At 37.2% G+C, this 23,388-nt stretch overlaps 1 protein-coding gene across 3 annotated transcripts in view; it reads left to right on the forward strand.

The window, feature by feature from the left end:
• Nucleotides 1-10,703: 10,703 nt before the first annotated feature.
• tpk1 (thiamin pyrophosphokinase 1) overlaps nucleotides 10,704-23,388 on the forward strand; it is a 70,050-nt gene continuing 57,365 nt past the window's right edge. For 2 of the 3 annotated variants that reach the window (XM_030123853.1, XM_030123855.1), the window contains exons 1-3: nucleotides 10,704-10,759; nucleotides 15,787-15,871; nucleotides 21,280-21,354. In XM_030123853.1, coding sequence (XP_029979713.1) covers nucleotides 15,829-15,871; nucleotides 21,280-21,354 — 118 coding nt within the window. In that variant the 5' untranslated portion in view covers nucleotides 10,704-10,759; nucleotides 15,787-15,828. Of the gene's footprint in view, nucleotides 10,822-15,786; nucleotides 15,872-21,279; nucleotides 21,355-23,388 lie in introns of all 3 variants that reach the window. The other variant, XM_030123854.1, reaches the window with a different exon arrangement.

The raw sequence follows: 23,388 nt of genomic DNA on the forward strand, positions 1-23,388 counted from the left end.
TACATTAATATACAATCAGCTGCAGTATGCCAATCACTATAAAAGAATATATTAGACTCCACACGTCTAACAATGTAATAAGAGGTACAACCTTCACTAGAGATACAAAGGCCTGTTTTATTTTGTTGTACCAATGAAATGCTGTCAGATAATTGTCTAATTCCAAGGAGAGATTCACACATGAATACAAAAACTTGAAGTTTGCAAGAGGAAGAGATTACATTTGACTGTGGGAATTTCAGGTTAACAGCACTGACAATAAAAGGGTATAAAGAAATGACTTGAAGTGCAACAAACAAAAAAAGAAAAACACATTATAAGATAGGAAAGGTTCTACAACGAGTCTGTCGGAGAAATGGCAGTGGAGAGTCAGAAGACACTTCATTCATTAAACTGATTGATTCGGTGTCAGAGTTTCTGTCGGTCTGTGTGTTTAGACATCACTGAACCCCAGAGACTGGGCAGGCGAGGGAGAGATGGATCAATGGCGTTTTAAGGGACAAGTGAAGTAGAGGTATGGCAGGAAGAAGTGAAAGAGGGAGACGCACGAAAGGCAGATAGATTTTGATGAGTGAAATGAAATTAATAAAGTACTTCATTACATGTGAATTCAATAACATTAATTATAGGAGGCAATAATATATCAGACACTATATCTGTTCATAAAGGATCCTCTCAATTGTAAATGACACTCTTAAATTTCATAGATTTGATTGTAACTTTTATTATGGCATGTGTTCGCTATGGCATTGTGTAGATTTTGTGTGAAAAGAGGTGATGACATGCACATCCAGTTGCTAAAAGGTGTGCAAGAACCCCAAAAAATAGTGAATGAAAGAATTAGATAAGGTCCGCACAACCTGTGAGCTCCCAAAAAATATTTATTCACCACATTAGTGACGTTTCGGGCCATAGCCCTTCATCAGACATGCATCGTCATGCAAATTATCTCATGTTATCAGTAACTTTTAAATAAGTATAAGTGTCTTTAAATACATAATAGTTCATACAAGTACAGTAATCAAATTTCTTTAAATTAATATAAATACAGTGATCAAGTTACTTTAAGTTCATGCAAATACATACAAATGCAATGATCAAATTACTTTGAATTCATGAAAGTTCATAAATCTAGTGAACAAGTTACTTTAAATTAAAGCAAATTCATACTAATACGATGATCAAGTTTCTTTAAATTCATACAAGTTCATGTCATTGTGTAGATTTTAATAATAATAATAATAATAATAATAATAATAATAATAATAATAATGGATTATATTTATAGAGCTCCTATGAACGCATACTCAAAGTGCGTACAGAGGATCCATTATTCATTCACTCACATATTCACACTCTGGTGGTAAACCACATCTGTACCCACAGCTGGGGCAGGCAGACAGAAGCATGGCTGCCTTTTTGCGCCAGCGGCCCCTCCGGCCACCGCCGAACATTCATATGCATTCATACAGTAGCAGCACTGGAGGCAAGGAAGGTGAAGTGTCTTGCACAAGGACACAACAGCACATGGCTAGGACAGAGCGGGATTCGAGCTGCCAACCCTTTGGTTATTGGACAACCCACTCTACCTCGGCCGCCCCAAGATTTTGTCCAAGATCTTGTATTAATGAATTGACAGTTGAACACTAGGTAAAGTCTTCTCCAGCACATCCCAAAAAGTCTCAGTGGGGTTCAGGTCTGGACTCTATAGTGGCCAATCCATGTAAGAAAATGTCTCAGTCTCCCTACATGTTATTCAGATTTGATTTTTTCATCAGTCTTACCCCTTTATAGGGCACTCATTGAACCACTCTGAAATTCGAAATTTCAACCTTAGCTTGTTAGTCTACCTCCTCCTGCCATAAAACATCCGAACAGCACTTGCTAAAAAGTACACATATGCAATAAAACGACTGTTATAAGGTCATAAACTGACAAAAATCACTTATTTTCACTATTTACAACTTCAAAATGTTTATAAAATTTCTCTGAATCACTGTATAGTGTTATAAAAACCAACATGCTTCTTGACCTCACTGAGGCACAGGATTGGCCCCATATTTAATGTTTGTGGAAATGACCAAAAAGAGTCACTTGCCTGATAAAGGGTTAATCAACATTTCTGTCAGGAGTACTTTGAAAAAAATGTTGGTCTCTTCATCATCCTCGACTCATACATTTTCTGGCTTCCACTGCACAATGATGTCTAAATGAAACTGCAAATGCAAACTTTGTGGTCATTGTGTTTGGGTATGACACACTTCATTTTTCCTATTTTTCGCATATGGTACAGTTCAGAATGGTGGTAAATCTACAGTGGAATATATTGCTGTAGAAGTTTAAAAAATAATATGAGCAAACAAACAAAAACAAGCAAGTCTGAGAACTAAGATTGGAATCTCATATTTTTCTTCGAGCATATTTTTTCTTCAGAGATGATGGTTCACTGTTATTATTATTCACCCAAGTTTTAATAATACAATTTTAAGGCAATTTTTGAAGTTTCTAGAAGCAGTTATGTTTTGGATTGATGTTGACATTGCTACATTTCTTCCACGCAGGTGAATTTTATGATGAAGGTATAAAGTTATTATGTGATGTTATTATCTTTGCTAAGTAGCTATTTATTGATCCATGGTTCAGATTAAACTGTGACAGTTCTGACCTTGTTTTGGACGGTTCCAAACAGATCTTTAGTGCAGATAATGACAACACAAACTGTACAGAAAACAGAGATGATCTGTGCTTTTACTGTCGCTGTCTTCTTTACACAATTTTGTTTCATTGGTGGTTAAGTGTGTTCTGCTACATGACCTCCATCAGCTCCAATACTACAGATAATCCTTTTAAGAAATGAGAGGCTTCTCACAGCATCAATAGAGGTTAACCCATAAAGACCCATCATCACTTTTGTGGCAGCTCCCAAATATTTTTTTCCCTTTTATGTAACCTTTTTAAGTGTTTATCAACATTTATTGTAGCATTATCTTCTTTATTTTGCATTTTTTTCTGAGAAAATCAGGTGTTTTCTATATTTAATTTACTGATCATGTAGATGTTCATAAAAGCTCTGATTAAAGTTGAGGAATATTATATCAGAAACAGAGAAAACTGAAGAAGTGACTTTTTCAGCAAAAATATCAATATCTGTTTGCTTTTTAATGTGGACCATGGGTCTATAATAAAGCTTCTCTCTCTCTCTCTCTCTCTCTCTCTCTCTCTCTCTCTATCTATCTATCTATCTATCTATCTATCTATCTATCTATCTATCTATCTATCTATCTATCTATCTATCTATCTATCTATCCATCCATCCATCCATCCATCCATCCATCCATCCATCCATCCATCCATCCATCCATCCATCCATCCATCCATCCATCCAATAACTGAACATAATCCACTGTCATTGATCCAACTCCATGGGTTTTACTGGTGAATCAATGTTGTAGAAGATGTCTGTGTTTCCACGGTAACTATGGAGCCTCTGAACATCCAAATGGGTCATATCTGATGACCATGAAAATATGACAAACTGCATTTTACACCACTTATATACACTTAATTATAGGTTTAGTTTTTCAGAAGTTATTAAACATTTTACATCAGTAGATGACTTTGGCTGATGGTGGATGTTTGGGTCTTTATGGGTTAAATAACTTGCTGCCTTCTGAAACATTTTAATCATCGCAGTACTTTTTCAATCTAAGGCTTTTACCTGTCTCTAGTCGGGGGCATTTTTTGGGGCCAGACTATGTATATGATAGATTTGATTTTCTTTATATTCTTTTCACAACAACATTTTCATAGAACTACCAGAAAACCATGATGTCAGCAGAAGCAACAAGAGTCACTGGCAATGAAATACAAACAGCCAAACCCTTCCCAGTATTCTATATATTTATTTAATTGCACAGGCCCTAAACATATTTCCCCATGACTATTTCAAGACAAAACATAGTTTCTTCACCCAAAGGCAGGCCGAAACCATCCCTTTTAACATTGCCCACGACCTAAGCACTCATCCTTATATTGTGCATGCACCCATGTGGGAAACTTGGTTTCAAAACAGAAAATTCAATAGCGCACTGATCTCTTTACATAAAGAATGCAGCACATATGCCTCATGACGCCTACTCAGATCTTTTTTTCGTAGAACACTGAGGTCTATTAAAATACATGTTGTCTGTAAACGGTGAAAAGTGAGCAACACTTCTGGGTTATTTTCTAACATTCACCTAGCTGAACGATACTTGACCTTTCCAGAGAGTCCCAGTGCGCTTAAGCAACTCCTGTTCTCAGTGTGATGTTAGTTTCTGATATGAGGTTCAAATCTTTACTTTACATTTGAGGATATGTTTAACCATATTGGACCAATTGATCGGTTCATGAACTGTTTTGTGGCAGTGCATCTTTGCAGGTATTACTTTTTTTTTTTTTTTTTTTTACAAGTATTTCAATCATATCAACATGGAATCCACATCAAAGATTGTGCTGCTCTGCCTTCCTGACCTTCCCACATGCTGCGTACAAGCACCGCTCTCTGTCTGCAGAAAATAACACAGATGAGATGCACTGAGAGTTTACCCACTTTCTTCTGCCAAACCCCAGTTTCTGTTGGTATCTACATCGCAGGGAGCTCAGAAATCTCCTCCCCAGTGGCGTTGCTCAACACCATCTGTATCATCTCTCATAGTGCCTGGCAGGGCCCACAGCAGCACCCCCATGGGCCGCTCCAGCACTTTGAAGGAGGTCAGTCTGGTCTGGCTCCTCTCTATCTGCCCTTAGGTGACAAAGGGTGTGCTCCAACTTGTGATATGAGCCTTCACAGAAACCTGCCTCAGGGTTGTTACATACACCACCGGAAATATTCATTTTTTGGATGGCAGGCTCCAACCTTATCACCATTCATGCATCTTAAATCTATATTACATCATTCACTAATGTATACCCAGGCAGGTTGCCAGTCCCTGTAGGACAGATATGTAGAATCAGAGGCATGAGTGATTAATAACCCCAAGGGCTTCTTTTTGGCTTCATGTGGGGAAAAAAAAGGGCTGCCCAGCACTCGGCTACCAGCTCCAGTCCCCTCTAAGAGTACATCTGTTGGCCTCTTGAACAGATATGAGTTTATTCTAGCTGCAGAAATGGTGCCATCCCACACTCAAGGACGGTGTTTATCCCTGCTTCTGGACTGGCAGGTGAGGGACACCTGCCCTTAGGCAATGATATCGTGACCAAAAGAAATCCAGCTGGATTTATGAGCTGAGGCCTCTGGGGGGATTAAGAACAGCAAGGTAATGCCACAGGGAAGAAGCTGCTGAGATGTCCATAATCACCCTCTTGCTCACGCGGGGAACCTTAAGAGAACAGCCGCCTCAACTTCGACACCACCTGTAATATACTCTCCTTGTTCTTAGTGACCCATTCCTCAGAGCTCGGGTACATCTGGAGTAATTTAATTCCTGTCTCTTTCCACCAAGGGCCATTTGTTAGCAGTGAGAGCGAAAGACCCTTCCAAGCACCTCATTGAACTGCTGTTTTTGCCCGATAGTTAACTGTAACAGAAAATATAACTTCAAAAAACATGTGAAAACTGCCTCTCCCCAGTTGCCCTTATGTCTTGTTAATTTCCCCACTAAAATAGGTCGTCATCATTGGCAGATAAAAAAGAAAAATGGCCTACTTATGACTAATTCCGCTGCACACATACCCCCCTACACCTACTTCTTCAGAAGTAGCCGGTGCGAGGAGTTGACCCCAAACTCGGCTGAGCTGTAAAATCCCTCAACCGTTTCAAATTATAAAACCTAAAAACAAATTAAAATGAGAAATGAAATGTTGCTGCACGAATAGAAAACCAAGGAGGTTGATGGAAATGAGCAGACAGGCATAATGGGACGACGTAAAGCTGAAGGAAGCGACAAAAGAGATGCAGAGAGTGGGAAAACGGCAGCCGGGATGTGAGGTGTGGACAGATAAAAAAGAATAAAGGAGAGACAAAGGGAAAGTGCATTATTGAGAGAAATGAACAGGTGAAAGCGAAGTGACAGAAAGAAGTTAGGGTAATGATATTAAAAGTAGGGAGAGAAAAACAGTGCATTTGCATGTCAGTTATAGTCTGCCTCTTTTTTTGTTTTATTATCTGTCACAGTAACAGTTGTATTCTGCCTGGGGTGAGGTGGATAATAATGTGACCCGTGCATGCACTGATAGGGGATATTAAATTGAACTGAAGACTAACACACTCTCTTCGCTGCGGTATGACCTTGAAGAGCAAATGAAATACAAAAACATCCACACCGGTACTTCCTTGTTGTAAAGTTTGCCGGCAGGTGGTAAATTTGGACGAAATGACTGAGCACAGTAATCATTTCACCTCTGGTAACTAACACTGTTGTTCATGACCCAACACCTCCTCGCAATTTCAGGCAGGTGAGAAACTGGCAACAGCGCTACCGGTCCTGATGTTTCAAATAATGAAGGTAATTAGCTGCACACAGTAGATAGCCAAAACCTAGAGACCAACCATAATGTTCCACAAAGAGATAATTAAAAAGCAATTGGCAGGAGATTTTGATACTTCTATTATTACCTTGCACAGTGGAAAGAAGGACAGCAAAATGAATGCCTGGCTGAGGTTCACTTCTTGGGAACAGTGTTTTTCTGCGCTTTAGCCATCTGCCAGCTGTGAGCATTTTCAAGCTGTGCATTCAATGTGAGTCTTTTTACTTTGGTTGAAAGACTCCGTGACATAAGCCAGCCCAGAAAAACATGAGAAAAAACACTGATAAACGGTGGTATTTGAAATGAAATATTCATCCTTTCTGGTGAATGACATGATTTCACATTTAAATGTAAGGTATGTCATTAACCCTGAAAGACCTAGCGGTGATGATTTTTTTCTATTTCCTGAGTGATCTATTGCAAATCATTATAATATCGTCCTCTGCATTTTGCATTTTTCAGTGAACCCAGTATTTTACTATATTTAACCCATAAAGACCCAGTGATACTTTTGTGGCAGTTCTAAAAAATGTTTTTCTCTGTATTCAAGTTTTCTTAACCCTTTATTGGGCAAGTGACTATTTTTGGTCATTTCCACAAACATTAAATATGGGGCCAATCCTTTGCCTTAGTGAGGTCAAGAAGCGTGTTGGTTTTCACAACACTACACAATGATTCAGAGAAATTTCATAGACATTTTGAAGCTGTAAATAGTGAATATTAGTGATTTTTTAAAAAAAAAAATCATTTTATGAGCTTATAACTGTTGTTTATAACAGTCAACAGGTGTCTGAATCAACACTTATGTTGTTGTATTATTCTAAAAGTGATGTTCTAATGTTCTAAAATACATGTTCCTTTCACCTTATATGTGTTTTTCTTTAATATATTTATTTTTTGGATTCTTTTCTTTGCCACCTATGGGCAAGGAACCAAATATGGTAACTTCATTGACCTTGATTTCTCTACATGACAATAAAAATTTTGAAAATGTTTTCAAAAGTAATAAGGTCTTGTTATGTCCTCCAATAACACACTAATGCTGAAATGTTGAATTTTAGAGTATTACTATTTGTGCCCTGTAAAGGGTTAACTGATTTATCACCATTTATTATAATATTAGCTTCTGTATTTTGTGTTTTTTTCAGTGAAAATCAAGTATTTTCCTATATTTAATTTACAGATCATGTGGATGTTCATAAAAGCTCAAATTAAAGCTGAGGTTATTAATCAAAAACAGAGAAAACTACAGAAAAATTGCCTTTTTCAGCAAAATATATCATTATCTAAATATAAACCCAGTGTGTCCATCCGCTATCATTGATCCAACTCCATGGGTTTTACTGGTGAATTAATGTTGTAGAAGATGATGGTATTTTTATGTTCACTACAGAGCCTCTGAACGTCCAAATGGGTCATATCTGATGACCATGAAAAGATGACAAACTATATTTTACACCAATTAATTACATGTATTGATAGGATTAGTGGGTCAACAGGTATTAAGCAGTTTAGATCAGTGGATGGATTTGGTCGTTGGTGGTTGTTTGGGTCTTTATGGTTTAATTTATTGATCATGTAAAAAATTCATCAAAGCTCAGAGTAAATCCTGATGTTATTATATCAAAACAGGGAAAACTGAAGACGAAGTGATACTATCTGCTAAATATATCATAAACTGAGCTAAAAGCATGTATCTACAACCACTGTCATTTGTCAAACTATACGTCTTTTACTGGTAAATAATTATTTACTATGGAGCCCTTGAACATCCAAATGGGTCATGTCTGATGCTGCTGAAAAGCTAAGAAACTGATTTGACCTGAATCATTAAAATGTATTGATAAGATTAGTGGCTCAAAAGTTATTAAATATTTTATATCAGTATGCTTTTGGTTGCAGGCTGATGTTTAATTCCTTAAGAGTTAATTAATCATGTTTTCTTCTGTTTTGCAATGAATCACAGCTTTATTGTTTATGTTCCCTTCACTACTTTTTCTCTCATTCACTACTTTCTCACATTTTGCATAGACAAGAAAAATATATTTTCAAATTTCAGATGGGAATGAGATGAAAAGAGGGATTTAATAAGCACATAAAAAAACATGACAGCTCCGGGACGAAGGTAAAGGTACAAAAGGGGGCTAAAAGAAACGGGAAATAGTAAATATTAGGACGACTGATGGAACGTAAAAGAGTGCACTAGTTTGATAGATGAAGGGAGACTAAGAGAGCAGGAGATGTGATCAAACATTCAGGTGGTATGGCCTTGAAAAAAAACCTTGCCAATGAAGAATGCACTCAACCTGGAATTTATTCATAGATGTATTTATAATTCATGGCTGCAGAATGAATGACTTCCTATGCACCTGAGCATAGCATGCATGTGTCTGTGGGTTTCCCACATGTCTGCACAAAAACTATGTTGAAGGTATTGTGAGTGTGTGTTGGAGTGACATTTCCATCGACGCGCAGTGTGTCCTGGAGACAGAACAAATGGGAAGTGATGAGAGAATGGTTGTTTTAAGGAGCCTCCAGAGTGGATTCACCTTGAGAGTGATTTGGTTTCTCACATTACACTGCTTCTACAGCTGTTTCATGATGCAGGCGGGTGACAAATTATGGGAAACAGCAGATAGGAGTGGTCTTTTGCAGGATAACACACACACATACACACACACACACACGCACACGCACACGCACACACACACACATACACATACACATACACACACACATCAGGCACAAAGGGTCAGTGAATAATGATGAGTATAAAAAGTACTGTGACTCATTTGCTATGGCCTTTAGATCTCAATCCAAGTGAACACCTTTGGGAGATGTTTCACTGACAAGTTAGACGGAGCTCTCCACCTCCATCATCAAAACCCCAAATAAGGGAATATCTTTTCGAAGAATGGAGTCCATCCCTACAGTAGAGTTCAGAGACCTGTAAAATCCATCCCATGAGAACCAAAGCTCATCCAGTGGCCTTTATTGAGACACTTTATGCTGCTTTTTGCAGAAATGTGTCAGTTGAGGAGGGTGCACAACATCACTTTACTGCTACTATGTGTTCATAATGTTTGCTTACCTGTGTGCCTTTTGCTTTATTTGCAATAATACTGCGATGTGTCTGCATTTTTGCTGCACCTGTTTTTGTGTCTCAGTGAGTTTCTTTTTGTGTGCATTCAAGTATTAACTGAGTGGGAGGCTGTGTACTCTATGTTTGCTGTTTACAACTAATTCAATATAAATCATTGATTGGAACCATTAGATGATTCAAAAAGTATTTTGATCTCATTACTCATAATTTCTTTTCTTTTTCAGGTTCTATTGCTATCAATATTATTTTTTATGTTACTAACTGATCGCCTACTCTTCTGTAATACATTATATTTATGTTTTTTTTTTTTTGCCAGAAATGTTTAGAGCTTATTTACAGCACGTCCTCTGCAAGGTTTGAGAACCCCCAAACTCATGAATTTTGCAGAATGATATGTAATAAATGCTTAAATCAGCCCACAAAATATCCACCATGTGAATGTAACAGCCGCGGTGTAGCACCAACTTGCACATTCCTAGAAAGAATACAGAGAGCATAATCTCAGAGTAGCATCAGAGAAAACTGGGAACACTCTGTAACGGTTCATCTACCTTATTCTAGTCTTAAAGCAAGACCTGGTAGATCTCCCTGGAGGAGGATCACTGAAGCATCTAATGGTCTGCCTGTTAAAGCTCCATTAATTCAAATTAAAATTAAATGAAAAATAGTCTCCCTCAATAAAAGTCCCATCATGTGCAGGTCAGTGGTGTTAATGCAGATCTGTTTAAGGGTTCTGTGACATTTAAGTTTAATTTCAGACACAGCCTTAAATATAAACACACTAGTGTAACATCTGTTTAATATTATATTCATTCGCTTGCAATATTGGAGGAATTTAGCTGTTGTTTTGCTAATTACATATTAAATAGGACATCTGTTCAGTATTAGCTCTACTATAAAGCAGCGGTGATTGGAACAGGCAAGCACTCTCCATTTGGGTTAATTTCCACCAGATGAGACGTATATTAAAATCACAATATGTCTTGATTTACAAGAGCCCTTCAGTCTCCTTAATATTCCCTGGGCAGTTCCCCTTTTGTCCTCTAGGTGTCCCCATAACGTATGCCCGTACCCCTCCGCGCTGCTGAGTCGCCTCTCTGACACATCGTTGACTGTTTACGGAACCGATGGCGGAAGCCGGTTCATTCAGTAAGTTTGTATTCATTTTGTCTTCCTTTAAGAAGAAACGACAGTCACGGCAACTTTAAACTGTAGGTTTGGGTTTATTGTCAGTAGAATTTGGTGTCGGTTAATGAGTGTTTTTTATCCGAGCGGGACTATTTTCTTCATGTTTCTCCCCACGTTTTCACACACATGTTTTCTGTGGTGCGCAGACAAATACCCACAACCTTCATGAAAAAAGAGACAAATGCCCACAACTTTATTTCATAATATTTTATTAGCAACAAAAGTAACAAAATTATATACATTGTTAGTAACGAAATGCAAAAAACAGTACCTGTGATATCCCATCATAGACATATTCAAAGCTACTGAGGAAAAATGTTACATGTTAAGTTAAACAAACACTACAAGTCCCATCCCCTGAGGATTCATATGTGAAATATTCACCTCGACGAGTTATAAGCTTACAGAATATGTTAAAGTCCCATGTAAGAAGAATCTGTATTTGCATTTATATGTTAAACTGAACTGTCCATTGCATTTTTATTTAATGAAGCACATACCATGAAGCACCCTCACACAGATCAAAGACTCTGTAAGGGACGGTCTGCGGGCAGTCAGGAATGCTACTGAAGACAATCTGTTTAAAAATTGTGTGTGTGTGTGTGTGTGTGTGTGTGTGTGTACATGTACATGTACATGTAGCACCTAAGTATTCTTAAAATATTCTCCTGAAAAAGAAATCAAAATTGACCCTTTCATGCACGAATTATGAGAACCTCAGTCAAGATTTTTTTCTTGAGTGTTTTTGTTCCTTTATAGGCATGGGGAAAAAACCCCCAATGAGATTGATTTTTTTTAATGAACCTATTTTTCATGGAATTACAAAAATGTCCACTCAGCAGGACATCATGCATTTAATTTTACAAGCAAATAAACATGTATTTACTGATATACTATGATGTAAAAACATTTTGAATGCTGCTAATTTGATGTTTTCTGACATTTTAACAATACCTGCATATAGATAATATGGAAAAAACAAAACAAAACTGTTACAGTTTAACAACAATTAGCTTCTTTGTTTTTTTTTTTTTACAGTCAAACATGTTAGTGCAGATCAGATTTATCTAGAACAGCAAATTTACAGTAATGGTATGAATTACAGTGTATGGGATGATACATAAGCGTCCACTGTGTTGGCTGATATGGAACTAAAACAACAAAATCCAAAAATATATAAGAGAACCCCTTTAAACAGCTGTCCACTGTAGTGACCACTATGCATGAAAGGGTTAAACTGTCCTTTTGCATTATTTTAATGTATTCGCACATCATAAAGGCTTAATTCAGATCCTGTATCAATAATGTTACAATGACATAACTATCTGGACTATTGTTGCTTAACAACTGAATACTGATTACATGTGTAGATATCTGCAGTACATATGTACTTAAAACATCTGCAGTATTTGCATGCTTCATATAGTTCCCCCATTGGAATAATTCCATGCTACAAATTGTGGGCATTTGTCTCTTTTTTCATTAAGGTTGTGGGCATTTGTCTTTTCTGCCATTACTGTTGTTTTAAAGCTTACAGAGACTCTTGAAGACCTGTTTTCCCTCTGAAACCAGTCAAACCTTTAGACATTGTATTTACCAGACTGAATCTACGTTCCTTGGTTTATACTCAGTCTATTATGCTGCATCATGCTACAAGCAAAAATGTAAACAGTAGTTTGTAGGCATGTGATGTGGATTAGGTGCTATAACCCACAAAGATTTACATTTTTAATCTTCTTCTATGCTTGTGTTGTTTGAGGAGTGATAAATAAGTAATTTTGCCTCTTACTTGCATTGATGTTGTGTTGTGTATTGAATACATACCTATACTTTATACATGTTGATACCCGTATTGCTGTGCAAAAGTCTTAGGCCATGCCCAGGTTTGTTGTTTTTGCAGGGTTGAAATATTACTTTTTTTCCCCATTTATTTATTTATTAGGGACAGTGCATATTAATGAACATCTACAACAATTGCAGCTGTAAATATGCCAGATTGTAGCAACAGTGCTAATTTCCATCTGCAGTCCCTAGGCAGGTGACAAGAAAGACAAAAGAAAACACATCCTCACTCTTTTTTCTTAAGAGACAACAAGAAAATACAAGGAATATGTGCACAACCGTAAAAGACACACAAAATAACTGAACTAAATGGGTTGCAAATGTTAAAGTCACTATTTAGTGTGGCCCTGACATGATGAGAAGCAGCACAAACAGTTTGAAACATCTGATATGTGTTGAATGAAACTTGGAATAAACATAACAAAATTAACGCAATAAATCTCTTATTATCTGAACAAAAGGGTGAATGTTACATGCAAAGGGAGGTCACACTAAATACTACCACTGTGGTGTATAGAAGCTGTTTTTACTGCTATACATACTTCACATATATCCAGATTGTGTCTTACTACAGAAACTGAGAAATGCATGTGTGGTCAATAGAGGCTAATATCGGACTGCATGTGCAGGGTTTTTCCAGGTTTTCAGGGGTGGTGGGTTTGATGCCCCCCCCCCCCCCACACACACACACACACACACACACAATTGTTACGATGTAGCCAAAAAGTCATCATTGTAATTTGGACCATTGTTATGAGCATATCTTCATACATATACAGGGTGGGGAAGCAAAATTTACAATATTTTGAGGCAGGGATTGAAAGACAGTGTATGACCAATTAGTTTATTGAAAGTCATGAGAATTTATTTGCCACAAGAAAATTGACATAATAGAAAATGTTTTTATTCTATGTGTCCTCCTCCTTTCTCAATAACTGCCTTCACACGCTTCCTGAAACTTGTGCAAGTGTTCCTCAAATATTCGGGTGACAACTTCTCCCATTCTTCTTTAATAGTATCTTCCAGACTTTCTCGTAATAGTTTTGCTCATAGTCATTCTCTTCTTTACATTATAAACAGTCTTTATGGACACTCCCACTATTTTTGAAATCTCCTTTGGTGTGACGAGTGCATTCAGCAAATCACACACTCTTTGACGTTTGCTTTCCTGATTACTCATATGGGCAAAAGTTTCTGAAAAGGTGTGGATAATAGTGTTAGGTATGATTATGACATCAATATATGTTTGGTTTCAAAACAACTGCCGTAGTGCCTGCTGAGAAAAAACAACTAAATGTTCATTGTAAATTTTGCTTCCCCACCCTGTATATGGAAAACTACATCATGTAAGATCTAAACACCACACATAAAGGTTTAAAACAAATCTTGATAAAGAAGCCCACTGTGGACCACCATTAGAGCGAGGAAAAGTCATTTTGATAAGTTCTGATGTTTTTCACATTAAATTTATGTTAATTTTGTTTAGGTGGTTCCTGCCTGCATGAATGTGTTTATGTATTTATCTATTTACTACATCTTATGTTTTGCACAAGTGCTTTTCATGTTTTTCTCTTTTGTACTTCTACTATTTGTTTTCACTACTGACACACAAACATATTTTTTTATAATCTTGTTGTGTGGTGTAAGCATTTGTGGTTAGTGTATAATTTCAAAGAGAGTGCATTAGCAATCTCCATAGACTAGGATGCCAAAGTCCAACTTCAAGGTGCAAGTGTTGCTCAACATGTGTTTTACCAAAACCTCACTAGGCCAGTCATTGATTTTAAGGACCTGTTATTAACCTGTGGGAATGTGACTGGAGTAACACGAGAGCAACACAGTTATGCCTGAACTGGCCAGTTTTTAAGAAACCAGGACAGTGGGCTCTACTTTACTGCTTTGAAACATATATCTGTGAGTAGTCAACCAAATTGGCACTCATTATCTCTTTTTGTTAATACTTGATAAAAATTAGATTTGCTCATAAATATATATTTAAGCTACATTATGTGAATTGTGGTATAAGTACAGAAAAACTTGATTTTTTGCTTCCTTGTGGCACATATAAAGAAGTAAATCCATTTATTTACATTTTGATAATATGGTAACATCTTGATTCATCATCAGCCAAAGTAGAAATAGTCTTGTGTAGTGGGTAGATTTTGTTTTTCTCTGTGATTATGTTGTTTTAAAGTGCAAGCTTTAAAGGGTCATTTCAGAAGATGAAGGTTTGGATTTGTTTTCTTTTGCATTAGACTCAAATGAATGGATTTTGTCAATGTAGACATGTTTTACTAACAAAAATCTCTAATATATATGTACCAATGGGTCTCAAGTTAATGGACAAAGGATCATGTTAAGGTCTTGGTTCAGCTTTAGTGCACCTTGATATGGATTCTACAAATCTGTGAACTCTGGTGGAGGATGAACATCTTCTATCTTAACATTTCCTCTTATTTTGTATTTTGACGTTGTCATCCGGGCAAAAAAATACACTTTATATAAATAGATAAACATGTGTCATCCTGTGAAAAGGTGATGACAACAGCTGTGATTTGGTTAGAAATGGATTTAGATTGTGCCCCTACAGTATAACAGATTCCATCACTACATTTAATTATGTCTTTTCTTTTATTCATCTTGATTCAACATCAGAGTAAACATTCTCAGCATTTTTATACATACCACAGTGCGGATGTTAATTGCTTAATTGTACCATGCAGTGCTCCTGTGTGGACGCATCTGCATTTGTTTGGTTGCTCTGTTTACTTATTCAGAGTTTTAATTTGTCACCAACCTCTATGATGGCAAAGGCAGTGAATATCAGTTTAGAAGCCGGGAACAGCAAACGTTTTCCTGCTTTACTTTCATGTGTATTATCTAATGCACACCTGGTGCTTAGGGTTTATGTAATGCTAGAGAAAAGGTTGAGCTGCTATTATAAGAAGGTGCCTGAAATGCCTGACAAAGACCTACAGTATGCTGTGTTTTTAATAAAGTCAGTGCTGACATTGGGCAGAAATGTATTTCTTTAGCTTAAAAACAACAAATTCATCATAAGAATACAATCCAAAACGCTTTCTGTAAAACAGAAAAAAACAAGAGGAATAGTAGCAGTGAGTGTGTCTTCATCTCCTTGGTTCCAGTTGAGTTTGCTGACTGAAGACAGGCTCCTCCGGATCTGGGCCATGGATGAAGAGTTGACGCCTTTGGACTGCCTGCTGCCCTCAGGTACCTGTCTTTCAAACACACATTTCCCTTGTGCAAACAGATACGCACATAGTCAGATACATATGCACAGGTGCGTATTTGTATGCAGTGTTTAAAACATAAACCAGCAGTCGCTAAATCCCTGGCAGACACAAAAACTGAAGAAAACACAAAGAATCTGCCTTCCTCCTAAACACACACTTACATCTCTGTCATTCTTGTCTTCTCTGTGCGTCTCCCATTCTCTCTGACATGCATAAATCATCTCTCTCCTGAATATAATCCTCGTTGTCATCTAACTTTGTTTTGTCACATCAAAACAGACTAGCCTAAATGTGAGTAAAATCCACCTTTAAACACATGCAGATTTGTACGTTTAAGCATGATCTTTAAATGATCACAAATCATTGTTGAAAAATAAGAAACAGAATCAGCTCTCCCAATCTCCAAATTATCAATACTGACTGGCTTGCAGCCCTGAAATTGAATCTGGTTAAAGCTGCCTGGAGCCACTACTTTTAGGTCAAGGTTTATGTGAGTTCTCTTACGATTTGTGTGTGTCTGTCTGTGTGCGGTGGAAGGAAAGCTGATATGTACCTAAGGGCAGGCTTTACCAGCGCTGTAGAGGTCAAGGAGATCATATAGCAGTTTGGCCCCCAGAGCAGAGAATAGGTACTTGTAGTTCTGTCTGTAGCTTAGTTTGTTTTATATAACAGCTACACTGTTTTACACTATATTATCAGGCAATTTTGAAAACAAATCTGCACAGAAAAATATAGTTAATATATGAAGACTAGTTTTATAACTGTCATGGAAAATAACTACCTCGCCTGCTAGGAAGTAGCTGCAATAAAGTTTTGTTTGTCCAAGTTTCACTGTGTTGTAAGGTTTTTACTCTGGATAGAATTATTGTTCACTCATATCAACATAAAAAAATAACTAAAACTTTGCATCCTGTGTTTGTCACAGCATTTAGCAAAAAAAAAAAAAAACCTCTTTATAATATCAAACCACTATGTGATGCTCAGAGTTACTGTCAATTAATCTGTTCACTTAAAGGGGTCATATTTTGCTAAACCCACTTTTATTAGTCTGTGGTACATTCATTTGTGTATTTGGACCCTAATAGTTCATAAAGTTTGAATTTGAACCCTCCAGGTGCTGCAAAGCTATCTTTATATTCATTTTGGAAAAAATCGAGTGGATTTTTACAACCTGTTTTAATTCCTGCTTAATTCATTACGTCTATAACTAGTTTCGTCAAGACATTTGCACATATAAGGTCAAACATTTTTCCAAGTACGCCATAATTGTTTGTCAGCAGCAGCGGTTGAAGTAGAAACTGAAAATATGTCCAAACTTCAAGCCGATTACCTCAAATGTTCAGTTGTTGGTTGTATTAATGAACACAAGTGGCTGAACGGGACAGAGCAGCACAGTCAACAACCTGGAGGGGGTGGGGTGTGAAGTGGCTCATTTGCATTTAATAGGCCAGCGCTCAAAACAGCCTTTCTGGTGTCATTAGTCAGAAATAGGGTTAAAGATGTACCTGAGGAGTTTAATTAATGAAGAATTCAGACCCAAGCATAGCATTTACAGTTTATGTCGACCACAGGGAAATGTATTAAAATGCATAATTCCATTTAAAAAAGAAAAATATCACTCCTTTAAGCTGTTCAGACTGATTTAGATATCTGAGATTTTTTTGAGCTGTATTAACAGGCAATATCTAGTCCTAAATTCATATCCTTCACAGTGTGGAAAGGATGGAAAAATGGAAAGAAAGTGTGTCCTGTAATTCAAGCTGCATTCTTAGCAGATAATTGTAGGCTTATTAGCATTAGAAAGAACTGTCGTCTGTCTCAGCTGTGCTTCATCAGCCTCTGAACTCCACTGATTGGTGTTAAAAGTTTTTAAATTTATAATCATAGCTTTTAACCACAGAAGGCACTGTGTCTGAAGGTACAGCTTGTCTTATCTTGACATATGCTTAACAATCATACACACAACTATAACAACATGATATTGGTGTTTATTGCCTGAGCTGGTACACTGCAAAAAATCAATAAGGCACAAAGGCCAACATCAGTCTGAAGACGTTCCATTGTGATTGCAAACTGACAGCAGCCTTCCAGCACGCCCTGAAACACATCTGTACTCAAACTATTAGCTAAGCACTACAGGCTGCACTATTGAGTTTGCTTACCGTATAAATCCAAGATTTATACTAAAGATTTCTCAGCATGAGCAAATAATCCTCCAGCAGTTGCGGCACAAACAGATTGGAGCACACGCATCCTCCCGATGATGTAATTGTGCTGATAAATGTGTCACACGCTATCGAAGGTATAAGAAGATGTGGTTGAGATTTTCTGAATCACAGAAAATCTTTCTCCTAACTATAGAGTCTGGTGAGCTACTTCTTCTTGATTAGATAACTTTGGATTATGTTTGTATGGAGTCTTTAATTTAATCTTTCAGTGGAAATGCTTATCTAGACTCTCAGTGGAGAATATAAAAACAGCCCCTGGATGTCTGCATTTTAAAATCCCAAGTGTGCACAGTTAGCCTTTTAAATTTCACAGTTTTAATTATAAATGCATCTTCCTGGAGTATCTATGCACAACGCTGCATGCTTGTATTTTGTGTGTGTACATGTACTGCATATGTGTGTTTGTGGTATTTATGCTGTCTGGCACTTTAAAAAGAATCCCAAGGTGACATTTCTTTGAACAGAGTGCAGGAAAGGCCGTGAAGCTCCTTGTGTGCATGTGTGTGGGCAGGTGAGTGTGTGCGATGAAGGGTTATCTGAAAAGTCACGGCTGGTTGGGTTTGTCTTTTGTTCTCTGTACACCTCCAGCCAATTAAGAGACAAGACTGACAAATCTGCTCCTCACCTACCCCTCCTTGTGTCCTCTTTTCTCCCCCCTCCTCTTTGTATCACTTCTGCATCCCCTCTTTCCCATCCTTTGCCTCTACTATACACAGCTGGGGTTGACTTTCGTATTGGAAGTGACCTTCCACTGATGTGAACTTTTTAACAACATCAAGCCCGCTGCAGCAACAAAGTCGCAAACACACAGGGCGCTTTTTTTTTTTCTGCACTTTCTCAGCCAAGCTGAACTAAAATGTTTACACTACAGGGCTTTTTTCACAGAACACAAGGTGATACTTATATTGTAGTATGACGTTTTACCTTTTTGGGCTCCCTCTGTATTCCTGATGTAACAGGAATGAGGAAAGAAACAAACTTGTTTTGGTTACGCCGTGCCATGCTGCTTAGAAACTCCAGTTGGGATGAATTTACATAATACAGTTTAGAAGAGAGGGAAAGTTATAAAGGATTGCTTAGACTAGCATATGAAGTTTTGCCTTTGCTACAAAAGGCAACAACCTAAAAAAAAAATGGATGAGTAGTCATTCATAAGGGCAGAGATGGGAGGAAAGAGATAAATCAGAAAGAAATGAAATGGCTGTGTGAAGGCGAAGAGGGAAAAGAGCTTTTGCTTTAGTCTGTGGTCCATTAAGGCTTTTGTAGCAGCTTTGTTTTACTTTGTCAATGAATGCACAGTTTCCCATTATATACCCCCCCATCTCCTGCAGATAGAAAAATGACAATTCTAAAGTATTAGTCAGGGGATCTGCATTAGCGGCAGAGCAAAAGAAAAGCTCAGAGCAAGATGGATGGGGGGTTGAGAGGAGAAGCGAAATAGATTTGTGAAATGATGCACCCTGGGACACAGCCTTGACAGTGAAGCATGGAGGTAACTGCTGACAGGAAAAAAACAAAAGAAGTGCAGCTATGAAGGCTATAGGATGACAGGTTATTTTCGATGCTGTTTTGAAAGGGGTTTTCTCTGTTGTCATGCGTTATAGGTACAGATGGTGGGTCTCCAAGGTCAAGGTATTCAAATTAGCATCAGATATGTGTGGGCCTGGGTGCACCGATGCTTCTAAACAGTAAGGACCTAGACAGTGATAGTGAGCCCTGGTTCAAGAGTCAGGTCACTCAAGCTTAACTGAAATTTTTGTATCCTTTTGAAAACATTTTTATAGATTTCTTCTGTTATCTGACCCTGAGAACATTTGAACCTTCATAAAGCTGCAGATTTTGTGGCCTGGCAAATTTAAAGTGATTTCTTTTATTGTTCACCTCATAAATCTGGGCGATACAACCAAAATTGTTCAACATTGTGGACAATTTATTATTTTAATCCTTTTTTTTTGGCTATGTGAAATGACTTTCTTTCTAAAACTACATACTCTGTATGACTAGAGACGCACATTCAGTTCCATGTGTTGCCATGGTAATGCTACGCCACGCTTGCAGCAATATACACATGGTATACAGGGTGTCCCAAAAGAATTGAAGTCATTAGAGATGTCCATATTGGAGTGACTACATGGTCAGGAGAAATGATACTTAATAAGATTGATTTTGGACACAAAATTGCTTATTCTACAAATTTCAAAGGGAAAATTCTGGTGGATGGTCATTTTAGAATATTCCAAAGTTTTTACAAAGGTTTAATGTGTGCGCTGCTCCGACACAAACAGCCTTCCTCTTGAAACTTCTTATGCCACGTCCAAATCTGCTTTCCTTTTGGCACTTGTTTATGAAATTTTCTAACAAATTCACGTTGCGCATTCACATTTGACTGAGTTTGGGCTTACTTCAATACAAAGAACGCCTTTTCTGTTGCAGTAAATGTCATGTCTGTTCCTGAAAGCAGAACAATAAAAAATGATTACACTTTTTTGAGCAAAAAGAGCAAACAAATTTTAAACAAATTATCAGGTGATGAAATTATGTAAATTTTTTCGGGGCACCCTGTACATCACATAACCAGAATAATGTTGGCTAAAATTTCAACAAAACCAATTTTTTGGAAAACAGAACACAATTCCGACAACAAGCACTTAAATGGGCAAATATCAAAAAGGAGCTAACAGTCAGAGACTAGTATATGTCATGAATAATTTCATTAAACAAAAGACCAATGCGACAAATGTTGCACCGCTAAGCTAACACTAAGCATATCCAACAGTACAATGTATTGTTTCTCTACCACTAAAACTCACTGGACAAGACAAAGACGAGCAAAAAATATCGCATTATAAAGTGGTGATTACAAATTTCGTTTTATTTTTGCTATTTTCTGTTCATATTCATGTTATATTGAAATGATTCAAACTAGAAACAAATGGCCCAGGATGTAACAGGTTAATATATTAAAAGATGCAGAAAGGTTGCATTTTGTCTCCAGAGGAATAATCTTGATTTTGTGATTTTAGGTGTTTTTCATGATCTCCAGAGAGTAATAAAAGGATAATCACCTTTGCCATACAGCTCCCTCTTCTTTCTGTGTCTTCTGATTATTGGTTATTTTACACTTTCTTTCTCCATTTCTTTCTGTCATTTCCCCCAGGCACACAGAAGATTTGTCTGATCCTTCTGAACCAGCCTCTAGATAAAGACTACCTACACATCCTGTGGGGTAAAGGTACATATTTCACACATCAATACAGATCCTTCTTAGATCACTCCCCTGTTGTTTTGTTGTTCTGTGCTTTGTAGCCTATGTGGTCTGCACTGTGTGTATTTTTGATAGCTGCTGTGTCGCTGCTATGCCCCTTCCCTGCCCTCTGCCCACATTCCCTATGATATGTCACCTAATGAAGTAGACAAATGGCATCGTCTTTTGGGAGAAAACAAATTTTTTTCCAGCATGGGTAGTGTTGTTGTTTTTATCTCTCCTGTGGCATCATGGCCTGAATAATGATCATACTCAAAACAAAGATAATTTCATAAAGGAAGAATCTCTATTGTATTTACGGGCTGAGTAGACCTTTTTTCACAACTTCCGTATTTTAGACCAGAAAAATGCAATCATCGCATAATTCTACTTCCTCGCCTATTGGGGCAACTATGGCACAAGCGAAGAACAAGAGTTTTTGTAGCATTCCAGTTTGTTCTTGTTATGCCCAAAAGCAGCCGCATCTGTCTTTTCATTCTTTTCCTGTGGACAGTGAGGTTAGGCGTACATCAACACAAACGTTACCCCAAAAAAAAGCTAACTGATGCCAGCATTCAGCTAACATTACTGTCGCTACATAGTAACGACAGTTGTCCAATCCACTTGGACAACCATAACAGGACAAATTGATGCCATAGTGCTTCATTCAAAGCAGACTATGATGGTTTAGTAAGGTCTACTATACATTATACATAAATTATGTCTAAGTAAATGTGTTAATGACTTGTCATTCTTGCCAGCAGTTCAGTAACAGCCTGATCACTCTCTACTTACTTTGATATTTATGGACAAATTCCTCATGGAAATAATTTGTACCCTTTATTGATTTTGTTCTTTTTGGTTTGCTTCAATGAACCTTGCAACATCTGTAAATGTAATATTTGGCAAATCGGTCAGGCAGGTTGTGTACACTCTCTTGTCCATTTTGTCTCACTATGTTGACGCTTGACAGGAAGTCCTTTTCCGTGCTGATTATGTATTTGTGGTAAATCTGAAAAAGGTCAATATGCAGCATAATTTTGTCGGTATTAGGACACTAACATTTTGGTTGATTAGACTGAATGTTTGATTCAGTTATGAGCAACTAAGTGTGTGTGACAAGCCAAAGACACAGTTACACTCAACAAATGAACATTTTATCTGAATGTGAGAGAATTAATGCTTTATTTAATTTAATTATTGTTACAACTACCAAAGCGATTAGTAAAATATCCACAGACTGTATCACTCACTGAATAAAATATGAAGTCCATTGCTTAAGTTTTCAGTCAAAATAACACTGTCTTGTAATGTTCACAAGCTGCGCCAGCTGATAGTTTACATTATAGCTGTGTTAGTTTAACTCTATTTTTACACAGAATACAGCTACAGTAAAACCGCAAATCACCTCCGTTTTCTATATGGTTTGTGTTGTCAATAGCTGCACTAAAGATCTATTTAGAATCATCTGAATAAGGTCAGAACTGTCACAGTTTTAGTCTGAACCATGGATCAACAAACTTAGCAAAGATAACATCATATAATAACTTTATACCTTCATAAGCTGCATAATCAAACTCACCTGTGTAGAATAAAAGGTACTATTTCAGTATCAAACTCCATTCTTTTAATTTTGAGCTGCGTCTAGTGTTGAAAAATTACAACAGTGCTTCGAGGTTTTATCACATTGTCACTTTGTTTGACTCTTGCAGTTATTTCTTAGTGGTTCTCATCACATCTCACCATTTTCTAACACAAAGGCCCTGTGGTGTTAGGTTTCTTCACCATGGGAGACCAGCAGATTGACTCACTACTCCCTCTAGTGGTCACATGAATCCATTGGACTGTTAGTATAGATATATGTAGTTTATATGTCTATAACCCAATACGTTGGCATCTTTGGCAGTAACTTAATTACTCTTCATTCTCTACATTCTAATGATAATTTTAGGTAATTTCTTTACAATTTGAAAATAAAAAAAATACTACATACAGCCCTTTTAAATAGGCACTGTATCACCT

This window comes from Sphaeramia orbicularis, chromosome 20 (assembly GCF_902148855.1).
Source record: "Sphaeramia orbicularis chromosome 20, fSphaOr1.1, whole genome shotgun sequence".
Taxonomy (NCBI): Eukaryota; Metazoa; Chordata; class Actinopteri; order Kurtiformes; family Apogonidae; genus Sphaeramia; species Sphaeramia orbicularis.